Here is a 19893-nt window from a genome sequence, read left to right on the forward strand (position 1 = left end):
TTTTGGATTGGCACATAATAATATCTCAAAATCTGATAGTGTACTAAATGTTATGTTATTGATTAAAAGTTTTCATTCGAATCACTTTAAGGATACATTTATCATAAATACACAATACATTCATTCTTCTATTATCGTCAAATAATCAAATTTAGCGTATCGAAATATACTTAATCAATAGAGCCTTTTATCCTCAAACAAAATTGTGTTTGGCAAATTGTCTTCATTCCTTAAATATCGAAATATATTGTTTGTATTAGAATTCTGTCTTTCATAAATGTTCAAATAATGTATATTACTATACTAAAACAAACACACTAAATCAAAAAAATAATCATTTTGTTCCACAATAGTTTGCACTGTAGTAATCTACATACTAATATGTGTTGCCACTGGGGTATTGTGGTGTTCTCGCCCATATTGTCGTACTCACTTTTCATTTATAAAGAAACATGTATTCATGTTACCGTCCAAACTATCATTTACTAATAAGATGACATGTAATTACACAGGACACACGAATCCTTTTGCTGAGACCTTGGAATCTTTAGCATTTTCTCTTGATATATGCTAACATTCCAGCTTCGAATGCTGCCAGATCTTCCCTGGAAGGTAGATTTGGTGACCATATGTTCATCAAAGTCACTGGAACTAGGTTGCAGTGTTCCTCGCTTGGCGTTACTTTACGTGAGCTTGCGAGATGATCACCAGCAAGTGTGAACCTTGTCTAACAGATTCTGGAACGTACCAGGAAATTGCTTCAGTCTCTGAAGTCATATATTTTCCAAGTGGTCTTGTTAGCCTGAAGTTGATTTGTAGGTTGTGAAAGTCCCACTTGTGGGCAGTGACTGAGTGTATGGGACAATCCTTTCTCTGGATACTCGCTGATGGAGTAGTATACATGGTAGGTATCCATTCGCTGCTTCACATACTTGCAGTATGTTTCCGCAAAGGTCATCATGACTTGCTGAGTATATAAGGTATTTGGGGTCTATTATCGACCGGCGTTATGTTTCTATATATATTGTCATAATGACACCGTCAGCAGATACTAGGAGTATAGAATTATTGTTTTGCCGCCACGAGGAAATGCCATATAACATTGTATCTAACAGTTCGTTGATTAGCAAGCTTCGGGGCTATGTCTGGTCTCTGATTTTACAATGTGATTGCTATATTAATGGGACGAATATACAGTTGTTTCTATCTTGAAACTGTCAGCCTTACACAGTTGTTCCAGTTATTTAAACAGTCATGTTGCTATTTAGACGTAAGTAATCCAATACATCTCATAGTGATTGGCATCTGTTAATGAACAATACAGCTGTGTGCTCTTCAGGCAGAGGCCTCACTTCTGTATATACTCATACATACATATACTCAGGAGGTCAAGGACACGTTGAAGATAATCTTAAGAAAGCATAATTGTGTTCAAATTTCATCAAGTGTGCATTGCCCCAATGACAAGGCCTCAAATAACATTCCTTTATATGTAAGCATCACTACATTAATTGTTTGTCCAAAGAACATGGTATAAGTGACAAATAAAACAATGCCACGTGTAAGGCCAGTATGTTAACTCAGGAAGAAATGTACCAAAATCACGTTTCAGTACTATCAACTTTTGGCTTGACTGAAAAACCTGAAGATACGTCCATTCAACTTGTGTAGTGAATTTCGAGGCTCTACAAAAACCAGTAAAAAGTTCCTCGCACATTAACCATAATCCTTAATACAAACAAGGGAGGATTCATTTATATTCAAAGAAAATGTTTAATGCAAGTGGAACTAATACCATGTGGATTCTCAAAAACACAAAAGTGATTCGTTAATTATTGCCAGTCTCGGAAAAGAGCGAAGTCAATTATATCAAAACATTTGATTTTTCAACTTTACGCACATCATTCCCAAACTTCATTCCTTGATGCAAGGGGCATTTGCCACTAAACGTGGTGACACTACATATAGTTACATCTCTTTATTCAAAGGTTCACGACAATTTGTCAAAAATGAAAGCAAATGCCATCTGAAGTTTACTGAGAAAGCAAATGTAAAATGCTGGTCTTCCCCGCAGATAACATCTGTGAAATTTGGTGTAGGACATTTGACAAGAAGTAGGTATGCCCATGGGCCCCAATTGGGCTCCCATTCTTGTTTATTTTTATGCATTCGAGTTTCTCCTTGGATCGGCAAAATCAAAAGGATGGAATTTGTCCAAGAAGTTAAACTTAAGCTTCGGATATATCGATGATCTCATATTATTTAATAATGGTCGAATAGCCAATCATCTTACACTGATTTACCCACCTGAACTCGAAATAAAAGAGACTACCTTCAGCGTGTTAAATAATATCCCAAAGACAACTTTCCCTTTATTTCCAGCTCTATTCCAGCAGTTCTAGTGTCTACATTTTACAGCTTTTCACGGGTACAATCGGGCATGCTCTTTGTATGAAATCTTCAAAAAGCATCATTACGACTCTTGCTCAAAAGTTGTTTGATCAGGGCTACAACACTAAAGCCTTTAAGTACACCTTTTTTTTCCAGATGAACAATTGACTTGCTTTTGCATGTGTGTGTGACGGTGCCACTGTTGGGGCAGGATATGCTCACCTTTTGGGTATGGTCACTAAATGACAGTGATTCATAAACACATGCTCGTGATAAACTAGGAATCGTACAACATACACGTAACATGTCTTAAGTCTGTATCATGCTAATCTGATAATTATTAAATTTCGTAAATACTCACACGAAAAGGCCTAAATATGTAATGATTCCCTGATGAAAAATGGCATTCCACGTCAGATATTGTCCTAAAATCAATATATTTGGTAACATAGCATTGGATGCATGCGATACCACTAGATACATAGCATTTCTTATCCAGAAATGCATCCCCAAAAACATAAATAAATAAGAAAGGAATCGTATCAAGATGATGAAAATGCTTCACGCAAAAACCTTTCTTGTTGTGTTTTAATTCAAAATGTAATTGGAATTTGGGATAATATAAAAATAAAGTGAATGATAACAATTGAATACAAGTTATTGTGTTTGTTTAATAATACATTTTCCAGATAGATTAAGTTGAATCTCCTTCCCAAAAACATGTAATATTCAAGGAAAAAGTTAAACTCCTGTATTTGTATATTGATTTGTACGTTCATATTAGGAACTGCTTAACCAGGCATCGTTATTATTATGTTATTGCGATTTTTTTGTTCTGGTTGAATTATAGTTTGAGAAATTATTGTTCCATGGACTATTTTGTGAAGAGATTTTGAAGTATTCTCTCTTGTTTCATTCCGATTCTCTCATCAAATCATTTCTTTGCGGACAATATCCCCTCAACATGAAATTAGTATTATGTATGTAATGACAAATGCACATGGATTGGGCACCAGGAACAAATTGTACAACATTGCTTGTTATCTACACCTTTGGAGCTCCATCCATGACTACAACTGCATCTATGATTTATAAATACGAAAAGCGGTTGCCATGGTAATGAACTTGTTTTATTGTCCATACACGTTTATCTCAAATCAATATAAAATGTGCAAGAAATATATTTTATGTTTTTATAATTATGCATTGGTTTCTGTCTCGGCGTTTTAATATTGTTTTATATTGTTATGTCCTTTGGGGTCTGCTCTCATATTCTGTTCAAGGCTACCATGTCTTCAGTGAATATAGACGTTCTTTATGAAATTTGATTTTCCAATTCCCAACACGTTTCTCATATAATGACTACTCCCTTTCGATATCCCGAAATGTTCTTTAAGCGTTTATCAACACACAAGCAAGCTTAGTTGCATAGTTAACTGAGGTATGTTGACCATCAAGCAAATCTAATGCATACCCGTCGAATTGTGTCTGCCTTAAAAGTTCGGATTCAGGCGGTTCCGATGGACCAGATAGAAATCATATTTTGAGGCGTCCGGATTAATAGGGATCAGTAGTTGATTACAATACAATCAAAGATGCCCTCCGAATGAAAATTTAAAACACCAGAGAATAACCATACTTGGTTATCCGCCGAAATATATTTCATTGGGTTTTAGGGCAAAATAGCAGTGATAGTTTATATTAATGGATAACTGGAAACAAATGATGACACAAAAGAGTAAGCATGAATCAAAGAGATATTATACCCGTTAGATCCGGGTTAGAATAGGTCTTCAGCAACCCATGCATGCGTAAGAGGCGACTAACGGGATCGGGTGGTCAGGATCGCTGACTTGGTTGATGCATTTCATGTATTCCAAATGTCTGGTCCAGAAGTGATTATTTACAGATAGTCATAGAACTGGAATGTTGCTGAGTGCGGCATTAAACATCAAACAAAGAGATATTTATTATATAAACCGTCATCCTTCCACATCCACTGATAAACATGAAGCATACATTTCATTTATTTATATTATTTCATTTAAAACCTTTTCACATCAACATAGATTCCGTGCTAGTTTTCACTCTTAAGAAGGGCATTTTGATTTTAAAAAAGGTACAAGTTCTACACATAAAATAGAAAAGACATATCATGGGTAATGGACGTACATGTACCACTTTCGATGTATCGGTCGATGTCAAGTTGAAGAATGACAAGCAATATATACTATGAAACATTGAAAGCAATCCCTGTCGATCAATATTTAACACTTTCCGTTTGCTACTTCCAAATAACGTAGAAAACTACCATCTTGGCAATTTAAGAACAAAGTGCCAATATCTTGCCTCTGGTTGTTACAGGCAACATGCCGTCCCATCAACCGTTTCTCTACCATTGTGATGACCGAATCCGGTGCTAGATAGTGCAGGTTGTACATGTTCTGGTTAAAATACTTACGTAAGTACAGCGTTCTAAAATAGACCACCTAACAGTTGGACAGATATTCTGTGATGTCAAATCAGCGGAAGATGTTGGAATATTTCCAGAATATTTTGGCATCGGTCATGTTGTACCAGGGACACTTTCCAACAGGCAGACTGAGAACATCCGCTTAATGTATATCTGAAGATGATGATACGTATAACGATTATGTACTCTCAGTAGTATCAAAAATCACTGGAATCAAAATGATGGCTATCCAAAACATCGACGCGAAACAATGTAGATAAGAAGCAATGAGATAAGTTTGAAACCTTGGAAGTATTATCGCGGTCATGTTACAGACATATCTGCTTTCTTTAAGCCTACTTAAGTGTGATACTGTCCGTGTTTGCTATGACCATCACCTGGAACATGCAACCTGGGTTATTATTCAAGTTAGCAATGGCAAAATAACAGAATTATGTTAATTCTGTTTATCCTGCGATGTTGATAAATTCATGATCGAAGTTCCACGAAACCTTTCAGACATAAGCTGTCGGAAGCGTTAACATCATCCCTCTCGATAAAAACAATGGAATAATAATAATAATAACTGACATAAAATATTGTAATTAATAGGACGTGTACTAAGCACAAGGCTTAGAAGGCATCTGCTCCCCGCACTATAAACAGACTTTTTCACTATTAGCTGATTGGTACAGTTGCACCAACATGTCAGCAGCAGTCACTGGTAGAGCAGGGGAGAACAGGATGAATTGTGTAACCTGCTTCAAATGGAATGACTGCGTTGTAGCAGTTCTGCAATTTGGAAAATCACCAAGAGACCTACGGTCGTATCAAGTAAGTAGGTTGCGATAATTGAGACCGAACGTCATTTATGAATAACGGGTGCATAAATCACATACAATAGCAATACTTTTTCCCTGTGAATACCTGGACATAGCAATATGTGGGGTGATGCGTCAATTATTGAGCAACATATGAAAATGAGAAAAACAAAAGAAACACCTCAAGATTATGGTTCGTCTATCAAACAATGCAAACATCAATTTATCTCACTCCAATCTCCAACTTCAGCAAACCCCGATCCACCATTGTTCATAATAATTATCTCTACGAGATGCCACCCACATGAGCTGCACCCCAAACTGCCCTTGTCAGTAACTAATCTCAGGCACGTCTAGTTGTGTAGTGGTAAATGTTCGAACTATTGGAACCTGCAGACGAGAAAGGAAATAAACTTCTACTGGAATTCCACAGTATATGCCATCACGAATTTTACAATATCCATCGGTTACCCTGTCTGTGTGTTGTCGCATGATAGGGAGACATTTGAAGACCCGGGTAAGAATAGGTCTTCAGCAACCCATGATTGTCGTAAGAGGCGACTAACGGGACCGGGTGGTCAGGCTCGCTGATTTGGTTGATACATGTCATCGTATCCAAATTCCGTGGATCGATGCTCATGATAAGAATCACTGGATTGTACGGTCCAGACTCGATTATTTACAGACCGCCGTCATATAGCTGGAATATTGTTAAACAACAAACAAAGCATGATAGTGCATTAGACACAGATGAGTGCCATGATTAGGATGAAGGAATTCTTCTAATTGGTTGATATTCCCTGCTTGTCATTCCTTGAGTGTCATACGACTCCTGCTCAAAAGTTGATTGATCAGGATTACAACATTCAAAGCCTTTGTAAAGCTTTCAAAGGGTTTTCCAAAACTCATCGGTGACAAAAATCATGTCTGATGCAATTTCATATTTTTTATGTTCCCGTATTTGTTCAAGTGAGTACTTTGCTTGCCTTTGCATGTGTTTGTGGCGAATGCCACCGATGGGGCCGGATATGCTCACCTGGCGTTATCACTAATCGATAGTGATTCATAACACATGATTAGGATATACCAGTAGTCGGGATCGTACAATGTACTCTGTGTGTAGCGGAAAAATGGTTGTGTCTCTTTTATTTATGAAAGTAACATATACAAACACTGTATGTTCTATCGATCGCAAATGGTATTATTGTTTGACAAAAATAATATTATGAACTTATTAACACACATAACTGTCAACTCTATGATTCATGGTGAAGTTAAATGGACGATCTTTTTCAATTTATCTTCCCTTCACTAACCCGCTAGGTGCGCTGGGTCAGACGGTCCAAACTTACGCTGACAGCGCATGTGGTATATTCGCGATACGAGCGGTACATGTTGCCATCACATCTAGAGACAGTTAACCAGGATAGCATTCACCTCTATCTGTAACGTTCACGCTGGTTTATGGACAGTCTTTTATTGATAACTATTTTTGGCATTTTTTAAATTTTAATTCTTATAAAATTATTCAAAAGAGCCTATATATTAGTGATGATGATATTATAATGATGATTGTATTAACATTGCCGTGCCTACATCCAGTTTGCTTTGACATGATGAGATGATTGTAATAGATAAAGCTCATGCTTAATTTCATCAGACCTTGCTTTTTATGTTTTATTATTCTTAACTGATATTTCAAATTCCCACGCACAAAAAATAGATAATGTTATTCTTTTTTCTCTTTACATCAAAAGATATCTGCATTGCACATTAATGTCATAATTTTCTTTGGTATCTTTGTATACTTGTGCATGTGTACTAGTATTAGACCTTTTAGCAGTTATCACATGTAAGTATAATCTGTTTTGTGTTTAAAAAATAACATAAATAAATGCTTTAGACAGATCAACATGGAATGACTGTGGGGTAAAGTTTGCATTTTTGTCAAAATAAAAAAACTTTTTTAAAATCATATTTGCTATATCATAATATCTAATAAATATACTCAATACTACATGTGTCTTGAAGTACTGTTGAATGAAAATCAGGATAAATAGCTATAGTAGGATATATGTATGCCAAAATGTATGCCACAAATATAAGTTGCCAAACAAGAAGATACAACTATTATTCACATCTATTTATGTATCATATACATCTTGCAGCGTACTCAGTAAGATTGGTTGTAATGTCTGTAATTTACTACTATTGTAAGAACACGAGTATCAGAATATTGTAAGAAATAATGGATCAACGAATTAACACCCGTAATGACTCAAAGCATTAATTATAAATGATGGGACACATTTGACAAAGGGCAGAATAATTTGGGTAAATCTTTTATTTCAATGAGTGACAGGTATGTACATTGCAACTGAGTAACTGATTGGTTGTTGGATGCATGGTAGATTTTCATTTGGTATATTTCTAAAAATATTGTCAGAATTAAAAAAGACATGAAATCAGATGTAAGGGGAAATATTGATAAAAAAGTAGAATATGAAATCTGAACGTTATTTATTCTTCAATTATAAATAAGGCACGGATGTATAAAAATAAAAAAAAACGTGGTGAAGGCTTGTCAAAGATGTCCATGTGATGCAAATGTAGGCTCCAGTTTTATTACATTGAAGTCCACGGTAGTATGAAAAGTATGTGTTATATTTGAATGATGCAGTAGTTGAGGACTTGTCGTGGGAAATAACGCAAAGGCTAATAAATAGGGCGAGTTTGCATCATTTCACCGATACGGCGATGTTACCTCAGACTGTCAGAATGTCTCGCTGTTACCTTACATAGAAAATGAGGTGGCAATATACCGTTTTTCATGGCGCTTTTCCAGCTTCCATCCTGTCAATTCGTGTTTAAGTTGAAGACTGAACAAATGTTGACATTCTTCGTTGAATAACCACGTTTTTGGAAGACGGCGCAACAGGGTAGCGGTTTAGCTTGGCTCCATCTCTAAATGTCACCAGTTGTCGCAGCGCACATTGATCCGGGAACCAGACCGGAAGCGACAGTTTGGACCGTCGCTTATATCGTTTCAAAAAGAGAGCTATTGCCCTTATGAACAAAAAGATCGCCCATTAGTACTCACCTACTCTTGGATTCATGAGAAACATATATTTATATATATTTATATATAGTTTTGCCTCTTGAATATTTTGAGATATTATTCCCTACCAGCAGAATTTGTTTGGCAATCATCAGAATGAATATTGATAGTTTCAGCCAAAGCTCCTTCTACCCTTTGCATCTTAAACCTCCTCATTGGGCCCAGTGTTATTCTTCTTGAGCAAAGGAGTCCCATCGGCTCCATAGTTCCTATGTCTTTAAGCAAGACACATGCAGGTATTCTCATAGTACCGCTTCTCCGATGCGGTTGTCCGCCTTGCATGTTTCGTCCTTTTGTGTATTCAGTCTTATACCGAAGACAGAGAATCATTCAACAACATGTCAGTGAACTCTTCCTCAACATATAGCCAAATTTCCTTTCCTTTGTTTTTTACCACCAACCGACTGTTTCCTGATTTGAGCGTCATACAGTTTGCTTGGGGCATATGGAAATAGGTTACGGTGCCGATGTTATACTGAAACTGCTTCTTCAAAAAGGTGAAGACTGCACCAGGAGCCCCTCATTACATAATCGTCGATCACACTCTCTGCTCAGTTTGCCACCTTGTAATGTATCTGCCTCGTGGTGTTTTACCATAGCTGCAGTGTATCCGGGCAGAGGCACTATCTGTATCCATGTGGGATGTGATGCTATAGTCCTCCTCCTTTAAGGTCTGCATTTTGTCGTACCATTCATTGAATATCAGGTTTCCTTGTCATCTCTGATGCAGGGAACGTGAACATTGAAGCGATGTAACTATATCCACTTACATGAGATGATATATACAGTAAACTACGGATATAACGAACTTACTTTTTAGGTCCCGACTAGTTGTTGAAGTTATGCTGTATATATGCTTATAACGAACTACGGTTATAACGAACTACAATAAGTGGTCCCTTTGAGTTCGTTATAACCGTACTTAACTGTAATATGATACACACGATGGCCATATGCAAACACTAGATACACGTGTTTTGTCCAGTTCTAGTTTCAGTTTCTTCCTCTTTCCATTTCTCGCTGATACATTTTGTCACATTACTTTTTTCACCACCGTAATGGAATTTTCTTCCTTATCTGATCGTGTATCTTAACGACTATAACGCGGCCACTATATCACCTCTATCACAGCCTCCGTGGTGTAGTGGATAGAGAGTCTGCCCGGAGAGCGGAAAGTCGGAGGTTCGAACCTCTGGCCGCATCATACCAAAATACGTTAAAATATACCTGTTACGATGTCCTTTCGGCATTAAAGGGATAAAACAAGGACTCATTGGTTCGGAATCAGAATGTTGTGTCCATGTTAAACTGCGGCATGGTATCTCTGGGCTTGCACTATAAAGGTGAGGTGAAATGGGGTTTTACGTCGCGTCTAAGATTATTGCACTTATATAGCGACGTGCATGTACGTGTGTGTGTTTGTGTGGCTGCTTGTACAAGTCCGGACTGATGCCGATTTATAGTGCTAGCTCACTGAGATACCATGCCGTAGTTTAACATGAATACCCTACTCAGACACAGTATACTGACTCCGAGCCGACCAATCCTTGTTTTAGCCCCTTAATGCCGAGCGCCAGACAGGGTAACAACAAGTACCATCTTTTAACGTCTTTTGGTATGACGCGGTCGGTGATCGAACCCCGGACCTTCCGCTCTCCGGGCGGACACTCTACCACTAGACCACGGAGGCGGTCTTGCACTATAAAGCCGGTATAAGTATGGTCTATCGACTATATACTTAAGTATAAGCAGCCACATGCACACGTGCATGCGGGTCGCTATATTTGTGCAATAATCCAGAACACCATGTTCCTCTATTATGGTTGGTTGGTTGGTTTGTTGTTTAACGCCGCACTCAGCAATATTCAAGCTATATGACGGCGGTCTGTAAATAATCGAATCTGGACCAGACAATCCAGTGAGTAATATCATGAGCATCGATTCACACAATTGGAATCGATGACATGCATCAACCAAGTCAGTGAGCCTGACCACCGATCATTTTACGACAAGCAAAGTCACCTATTACGACAAGCATGGGTTGCTGAAGACCTATTCTAACCCGGAATCTTCACGGGTCTCCTCTATTATGAGTTACCCTACGTCATCCTGAGAGTCGTTACACATGTTGCCAATACTCGACTGTTTCTCTGGTATTTCAAATCAATAAGAATCGTGATGTTAACGACATCACTGGGTACTCATGTCTGAGCAAGCCAAGCTATCATCTCACCTCCTGATTGCAAGACAACTCGATACAGACGTTGTGACTCCTTATTGTGAACATTCACAGCACCTTATCACTCTCCCAGCTTGTGCTGTCTGGCATCATGTGGTGGTGCTTTTGGCACAAAAATAACCTATTTTGTTATACTACATGTGTTACGATGTGTGCTTTGATGATAGGCCAATGTTTGGTATTCTTTATCAGTAAAAAGAAACTGTATTGATGCATCAAACTGTTGGATGTACTATAGCTATTCTGTTCGGGACAAAAAACTTCATTATACATTTTCTTGAAAATCATTACCATATATACCGTATTCGACGTAATAAGCCCCCCGCTCTAATAAGCGCCCACGGCGATATTTGCTAATATATTGGCTAGGGAACAATCCCAATTAGCACCACTTCCAATTGTTCAATGTACACAAGACTTATTTATTCGTGTATAATACGTGTGTTATATGCATCCTTAATTATGGGAAATTAAATTCTGGAAAAACATATCTGTCGTATATTTACATTTCAGGCTGTCTGCATAAACCACGAAATTTACGATCTTTCAATTGTTTTTCACCAAAATAATATTCTAATAGGAGCCCCCTATTTCTAATTTTGAGAGCGCCCCGGGCGCTTATTATGTCGAGTACGGTATTATGTGTTCTTGATACGTGTCAGTGTATTGCGTCAGTACACTTGCCTGTATACATCATAACCTATATTTGACCCGTAAAAAATTCCAGGGTGGAATAGGTCTTCAGCAACCCATGCTTGCCGTAAAAGGTGACTATGCTTGTCGCAAAAGGCGACTAACGGGATCGGGTGGTCAGGCTCGCTGACTTGGTTGATGCATGTCATCGATCCCAATTGCGTGGATCGATGCTCATGATATCAATCACTGGATTGTCTGGTCCATACTCGATTATTTACAGACCGCAGTCATATAGCTGGAATATTGCTGAGTGCGGCGTTAAACAACAAACCAAAACAAAACATAACCTATATTTAATACATTTTGCAATATCACCAATTTAAATGGAATAGAAGTGACTGGATGAACGGAAGATGAAGTTAAGTCATTTTACTGTGAATGGGTATTCACCTTAAACAGTATTCAGTTACAACACGGCGTGTCAGGATAAGATAGGAAAAACTATACCCGGACTTAATGGGTTCAACTTGCGGAAAACCAACGTGCACGTTAATGGGCTGTCAGCAGAAGATATGGGCACATTTTGAATTCGAAAATACCGTCAGCGGACCCTTACAGCTTTGAGACGCTACTCTGTGAGTTGGTGTTATGAGTGTCTGGATGTTATGTCATTCATCGACCTATTGCAAGCAATGGCATATGGATCGAAGTGATCGTGTTTGCTGCCATCATCCACGCTGTATGTAAATGAGTTGGGTCTATTGCTTCAGTACTTATGACAATACTGATACAGCTTCCATTGAAGTACAAAGTCTCAGTTTCAAAAACAAAACAGTTTGGCTACTAAAACCAAAATCAAAAACAGGTATGAATATAACAAAAATAAGTCAACATGTTCAAAGGTAGGATTGTGAATATAAGCGCAAGAAATCTCTTCTATAGAAATCAAATAGTGATGACACTAGGTTTTGTGATAAGGTGAGCATATCCTGACCCACCTGTGGTACCCATCACATACACGTGGGAAGGCAAGTCAAATGTTCACCTGAACACGTTGTACAGTGAAAAAGATTATGTCTGATGCAATTCCTTATTTTGACTTGTACAGTATGTTTTTTTTCAAATTAACGTTTGACATGCCTTTGCATGTATTTGTGATAGGTGCCAGCGGTGAGGCAGGATAAGCTAACCATTTCGCAAACATTTGCTATCTGTTTCCATTAGTAATTAATAACGATTCATAAACAAATGTTTATGAGTGAGTGACTGAGTTGGCCTTAACGCCGCTTTTGACAGTATTCCAGTTATATCGCGGCGTGTCGGCTTAATGTGGGAGGAAAGCCCAAAGTGATTCAGGTCTCAGACGTTTACCACTTCAGTGAAACCCACGAGCACGGGTATGACATGTTTATGATATAGTCGGAATCGTACAACGGAATTTATTGGTTTTGTCGTTTTTATGTACACATTTGTAGTTTTAATCCTTTGGGAGTACTATGAATATATGGGCACATGAGCTATATGCTTTATGTATGTATGTGTATATATATATATATATATATATATATATATATATATATATATATATAATGTATATTTTTCATGCCGCTCTTTAACATATTGCTGAATATAAGAATATATTATGTATTCTGTGTTTGGTGTGCTAAATGCAGAAAATATATCCATGCAACAGAGAGTAATCTATTATTACACGATGCTCCCAGACGTGTTCTTCTGCCATGTCTGGCAGCCACATGACAGTTATGCCTGTCACAACCTGTTTAGAGAGTAGATGCGATCTACGTCAGCAGAATATGTGAAAAATGTGGTGATCTATGCACCATTCACTGCACACACACACTCACCGCTATCTAGCTCAAGAACTCCCCACACTGACAGAAAGAAGCGCTTCTGCACTATTTCATATGATGTGGCACGACTGAATATAAATACATGATATGGCCTTGTACTTGTTCTGGGACCAAATGAAATGACGCCCAGTCAAGAAGCACTTGTGCTTTTCATATCAACCTGATGATATCTGTTAATTACAAGGTAAAGTTGTATAATTAATTAATCAAATATTCTATATTCAATGTTATCTACAATTTATGGTTCATTTATGTTGGTTCTCTGTACATTTATTGATTTGGATACATTACCTAAAGCTAAAACGGTGCGGTGCGTGTATTATTCATATTCAGACGCAGAGATATAGCGAGAGAACATTAACAAAGAGCATACTTTTGGCAAGAGAATCGGTGTGAAACGCTGTTATCGGATTTTGTTAATGACAATAATAGTTATCTAGTTATTTCTCAACTATGAACTTCAAGGGATCAGTTATCTGATACTTGAGATTCATGAGGGCGTGGGAAGCCTAGTCGAATACGATGTGTTATACCAGTAGCTATTGATGCTGATTTAATTGTTATTTAAAATATACAGTAAAATACGTCCATACGTACTTTAATATAATACATAAATGCAACGAGTTCTAATTGTTTAAAATTTGACATTAGCCAATAATATATTGTGTCGGATGATACGGTGTCTAATTAAATACATACGATTTAGTGTTGACATTTGATATATTTGCTTCACATTGGTATTTAGCTCATATTTAATCGCCCTACTCCAGTAGCCTAGTATTGTTCAGATGACCATTAAGCAGGCAGAATTCATACTTGCAACATTAGAAGTGAATAAACTGTATATATCAATAAAGTCGAAAATTAGCTCTTGACATCGGGTCGCGAAGGTAGCTCAGTTGTTAATGCCATCGATTTTCACGCTGAAGTTCTTGGTTCGATTTTCCATATGGGCTGTTTTCTATGCCCGCTCTTGATGTTCCCGTCGTGATGTGACGGTGGCAACACTGCTACATCAGAGCTGTAAACCGGCTTCAACATGACTGAAAAACGGCCGCAGCATGGCCGAACGCCGCCTCACTGTTGCAAATCGGCTGAAGCCTGATTGCTACACTTCTCCAACATGACTGCAAGTTGGCCGCAGCATTGGTTCTGAACGGCTGAGACATGGCTGAAAAACAGCTACTACACAGTTGCGTCACCATTGATGCTGCAACATTATAGCGTAACGTCTACAATATGGCTGATGCATACGCTGCTGCAACATGATTGTAATATGGCTGCAAAATACTGCAAAACGGCTGCAAAACGGCTGCAATATTGCTACGAGCGGCGAGCACCTTATTCCCTCAACTAATCAATTTTCAGGTAACCGAAACATCTTGTTTGTTTGCAGGTGAAAGTACAAGTGTGCGTGCAGTTCTTTAAAGTCGGCGAGATCGACACGCTGAAGGAACAGTACACAGCTGACGTCATCGTGCGGGCAAGATGGCGGGAGCCCAGTTTGGATGGACAAATTCAGTCGGTGAGTGAGGTTTGGCGAAAAGCATCATGCGCGGACAAGCGAAAACACGCTGCGAAGATTGAACCAGTCGATCTTTTCTAAGCTCACACTTTCTTAGCTCACACTTTCTTGACACTCACACAGACATAGAGACGTAATGCTGTAAAATACATATAAATGGCATAGTATAGTGCATTATTAAGTTTTAAACAGTTTTTCCACACAATCGTGTTTCTTTGTTTGTTTGTTTAACGCCGCACTCAGCAATATGCCAGCCATATGACGGCGGTCTATAAATAATCGAGTCTGGACAGGACAATCCAGTGATTGACATCAATAGCATCGATCTACGCAATCGGGATACGATGACTGCGTCAACCAAGTCAGCGAGCCTGACCACCCGATCCCGTCACCTCTTACGGCAAGCATGGGTTGCTAAAGACCTATTCTAACCCGGATCTCCACGGGTCTTCCACACGGTAAAACAATAAGCAAACGGTTCATTATGAATTTGCAAAATAGAGAAAAGTTAGTAAGTTAATTGTAGGGTATTTTAATATTTTAAATCAAAAGTGATATTTTCTATGAAAAAGAAAACTAGTTCAAAAACATTCTTTGAATGCCTTCTATTCGAAACCCAACCTTTATTGCGGTTAGATAGTATATTGGTGGTTTATGGGTCCGCCGTGCCAAATGTCACGTCATGAAATGAAACCTTCTACCCTCTGGTCTCCTAAAACACGTCAGAAATTTATAAACCTCCAAAGTACATCGTTATCAGAAGGAAGTGACTCCATGGCCTGTCATTCAAAGTAAAAATCCAGGCACCTTTTTTCTATCCTTTCATTTTTATTTTATGCCACCCTGTTGACTTATGTTAAGAGATCACTTTGAGGAAATCTGTTTTCGCAATTTCAAATTTGTTTATTCCGACTATATACCTATGGTTTTCGAAGCAAAATCCGTAAACCCAGTAGTAAAACCAATATGTTATGGTAATGTTTTAAACATCAAGCTGGGTATGTGCAAAGGCAGTAACATTCTATAACACACCCCTTACTATTCCTGTATTCTCTGGTGTATATTATATATATTATCCACGTTTATAAAGATTTGATTATGGTTATTTTATGTAATTATTTATGTTAATTACAACGATTAAACATGATTCATAACTTGGAAGGATCTCGTTTCATCTTCAAGTACGACTTCAAATACAACTTCAAGAATAATTTAAAAACAGCTTTAGATACAGATACGTCCATTAACGTAAGTATATCCGCACCTACAGTTTCACACACTGGTAACATACATGTATATATAAAATCATTCACAACTGTATTCAAAGCTTATCATACAGCTTCACGTACACAAACACAACACAATAAACACACGACATTTAAGTTTCGGCGATCTACTTTGAACCTGGAAAAGTCCTCACAATATCACATTTGTACTTAAAACTCCGCATACCACCAAAGTGCCTAGATAATGTTTTAAACACACTCGCTGATAATAAGCAAGGGCAGTAACATTGTGTAACAACTCTCCCTGTCAGCACGATAGTCTCTGGTGTATGTATCTTACCACGTTGACAAAAATACGTGTATGGTTATTGTAAACTAATTGTTTGTTTACAAAGGTTTTAGAAACTGCTTCATACACCAGCCTCCATCTCTAGGGAGGAACCTTTCCCATCTGCATCCCTTAGTAATTCCTTCAAAACCTGTATTTCAGCAGCGTTGCTCTCATTACAGGTACTCGTGTTGCCAAGTTTTGTCTGCTTCTCAACATACTGGAATACCTAGAACATGATACAGGTCCCACTCTATAACAAGTACTAACAGGTGGTTGCACCATATATCACCAGCTATCACACAAACACCTCACCGTTCCTCCCACTCGTTGAAATAACAAACCCTCTCTACTGTTCTCTGACGGAGAGGATTAGATTGTGTTCATCAGGATTGAGATACAATGTAATATTGACACGCCCAAAGGAATCCATTAAAGTATGTTCGACCGTGCTCAGTTTACACGTGTTGGGTTTGGACGGTACATGTAGATGGGAATGCAGCTAACTGTCTCTTCTACTTACCAACATCATTGTTTCAGGTTACTCACAACCAAATGTTTTCCCATAGACTTCTATAGTAACGTTATGATTTTTTTTTAAATAACTAAGCATTCAACAGGTATTACCTGTACGTGTGTGCACAGTTTGGCCTTAGAGCAGCAATAAAAAAAATAAAAATGACTAGCTTAGCCAGCTCCTTTTCCGAGTACCGGAAGCTAAACACACCACCCCCAGTTTCGCACCAAATGTCACCTACTTAAAAATAGCTGTGGTCACATTCAGCATAAGTCATCATGTTGAAAAAGACAGTACTAAATATAGAAAAACATGGTCAGTTTTAATAACTGGATGGATGTACATTTGAAAGACATAAATAACCTTACAGAATATCCTCCAATCACAGCCTGCAGATATCTCTCGATCTGCACTGAAGGCTCCCTACGAAAACCGCACTCTCCAAACTGGTACTGATTTGGTGTAGTAGAACCTGTACAACTCATCCTTATCTACTTTGGATCTCCGATCAGTACCGAGGAGCTACCGTGAACCGCGTTGACCCACATTGCTCGAGTATCCGAGTCATTAAGCTGCCACAGCTAATTGAAATTCAAGATAACGGTTACAACATACGTATTGTAAACATGCATTAATCTTTATGAGTTCTTTAACACATTTTGCATATTATCTACAGCTATTCGCCCACGCTGTTTGGTTCACTATTATGATAATGTTACACAGTCCATATAGACTGAATGGGGAGGTTTTATTCACAATTGTAAAAGGAATTGGCGAGTGTGTGTGTGTGTGTGTGTGTGTGTGTGTGTGTGTGTGTGTGTGTGTGTGTGTGTGTGTGTGTGTGTGTGTGTGTGTGTGTGTGTGTGTGTGTGTGTGTGTGTGTGTTTTGCAATCTGATTGGTTAAAAAACGTTGTTTCTGACTATTCAATGCGTATGAAAACTTTTCTTGATAAGTGTCTTTTTCTCAATGCCAAATTTGAAGAAAGTGTAATTCGGCTTGGCGAAACGGATACGTGAATTAAATATTCGATATGATCAATATTTATCAGAACAACGTCGATTTGGTTGTTTTTCCCCACATTCCGCTAGATCAATAATCACGGAAGCATATGACGTTATTCATTGTATCATGACATCATCGCATTGCACGTCGGCGTCAGGCCTCTCTTGCAAGACCGTCGGGTCTAAATGTAAATATCCGGGCATCGAATACACAGTATAATCCGCATAAAATGAAAACACATATTTTCTAATGCATGCAACTGATTACATAATAGGAAAATCCTCAAATACGGTTTCACGCCGACTTTGTAATAGTCTACTGCGCGATACACCAAGAATGGGCATTGTACATTATATAGCTGGAATTGAACCCGGGGGAGCAAACACTTGAACCAATAGGATATCAGGCGCAAGAAAGGATGAAAATAGGGTCCGGCAAAAACATAGCCACACTAAAACTAGCACGAAACGCTAGAGACGTGCTAACTTTAATCTTTTTGCAAAGCACAACCCAACACGGGGTGTTTTCCGTCACGCTTCAGCAGTGTTGATCATTAAAACAATTTACTTCTACCTAACCAGTCTACACCATACATCGTTCAACAGACATGGTGATATGCATGCAGTGATGGATGCCAGCAGTTTAGAGTAGGTAAGAGGGCTTAAAAGCATTTTCTGAACGTTTAAGTAGGGCAGGGCGCATATTCCGAATGTTTCAGTCTCATCGAAACAATTTCCACATTTCATAAATAGTTTCAAGATGTGCGACCTTTTGTGAATAATCAGGTCTGCAGTTGGTAAGTTTACACATTGTCTGTATTGTATAACGACTACAAAAATACGACCATTATCATACAACAACAAAATAGGGTTTAGGAAATTGAGGATTGTGACAAAATAAACACCATATAGCAATAATTCATACTCGATTAACCATATAAGGGTATATCAGATCATGAGATGTTTTGTTTATACGTCGAAAGTGGGAAATCAAACTCATATATTTTAATGACCGCAAAGCACTGAGTTCATTTGGGTTTCTCGGTTGACACACGATGTCAAGGAAAGTGAAGGAGTTTGTCATACATTTGGCATGTTGAGAGCAACCAAGTTGTCTCAATTCTTCTACGGAAGCGAAAGGCGAATATGGATATCAATTGTTTGATTATGTCATTGCTCTATGACGTCACGGTCCTATTGAATAATTAGCATATAGTAACAACTGTTCAGGCTCCGACACATGTTATAAATGAATATCACACACATAAAGCTACACACATTGGAACAAATATGTGTCAAAGGATCTCCTCTGTGGCGCTTCGTACGAATTCTTTTTATCAAGCACACGCATAGAAATGTTTCCCGTAATATGAAAATAATCACAAATCTATTTTCTATCGTAACATGTGCTGATCCTTTTGCCTCGATACCGGAAGTCCCAAAGCGTGTGGTCTGGGCCGAAGTACATCTATACACCAAGCCTTATGCACGTGGCTGAATACTTTATACGATCAATGAAACAGCCACACGATATGACCTGACCTTTGCATACATACGTGTTTGAATGGACATTTATAGTACTGGGAAGGAGCTAGAAGCTTATTCGTTATCGCTATGAAGTAAAACATGTCATACACAACACAAATATTGTAAAAGTCTTAATCGTGTCAATATCATATAGGTTCCATTCATATAGGTGGAACGTATTACATGATAAAAAAGAAGCCATTATGTATACATTATTCATGTCTTCAAATTATATTTCA

The 19893-nt window shown here is 38.1% G+C and overlaps 1 protein-coding gene across 4 annotated transcripts in view; it reads left to right on the forward strand.

Annotated features, from left to right (window-relative positions):
• The window catches only part of LOC124111365 (cys-loop ligand-gated ion channel-like), an 81129-nt gene that overhangs the window by 37967 nt on the left and 23269 nt on the right, over nt 1-19893 (forward strand). For 3 of the 4 annotated variants that reach the window (XM_046471032.2, XM_046471031.2, XM_046471034.2), the window contains one exon: nt 14925-15053. In XM_046471032.2, the coding sequence (XP_046326988.1) occupies nt 14925-15053 (129 nt within the window). Of the gene's footprint in view, nt 1-701; nt 905-14924; nt 15054-19893 lie in introns of those variants that run through there. The other variant, XM_046471035.2, reaches the window with a different exon arrangement.

This window comes from Haliotis rufescens, unplaced genomic scaffold (genome assembly GCF_023055435.1).
Source record: "Haliotis rufescens isolate VD_foot unplaced genomic scaffold, xgHalRufe1.0.p SCAF_4, whole genome shotgun sequence".
NCBI classification, from domain to species: domain Eukaryota; kingdom Metazoa; phylum Mollusca; class Gastropoda; order Lepetellida; family Haliotidae; genus Haliotis; species Haliotis rufescens.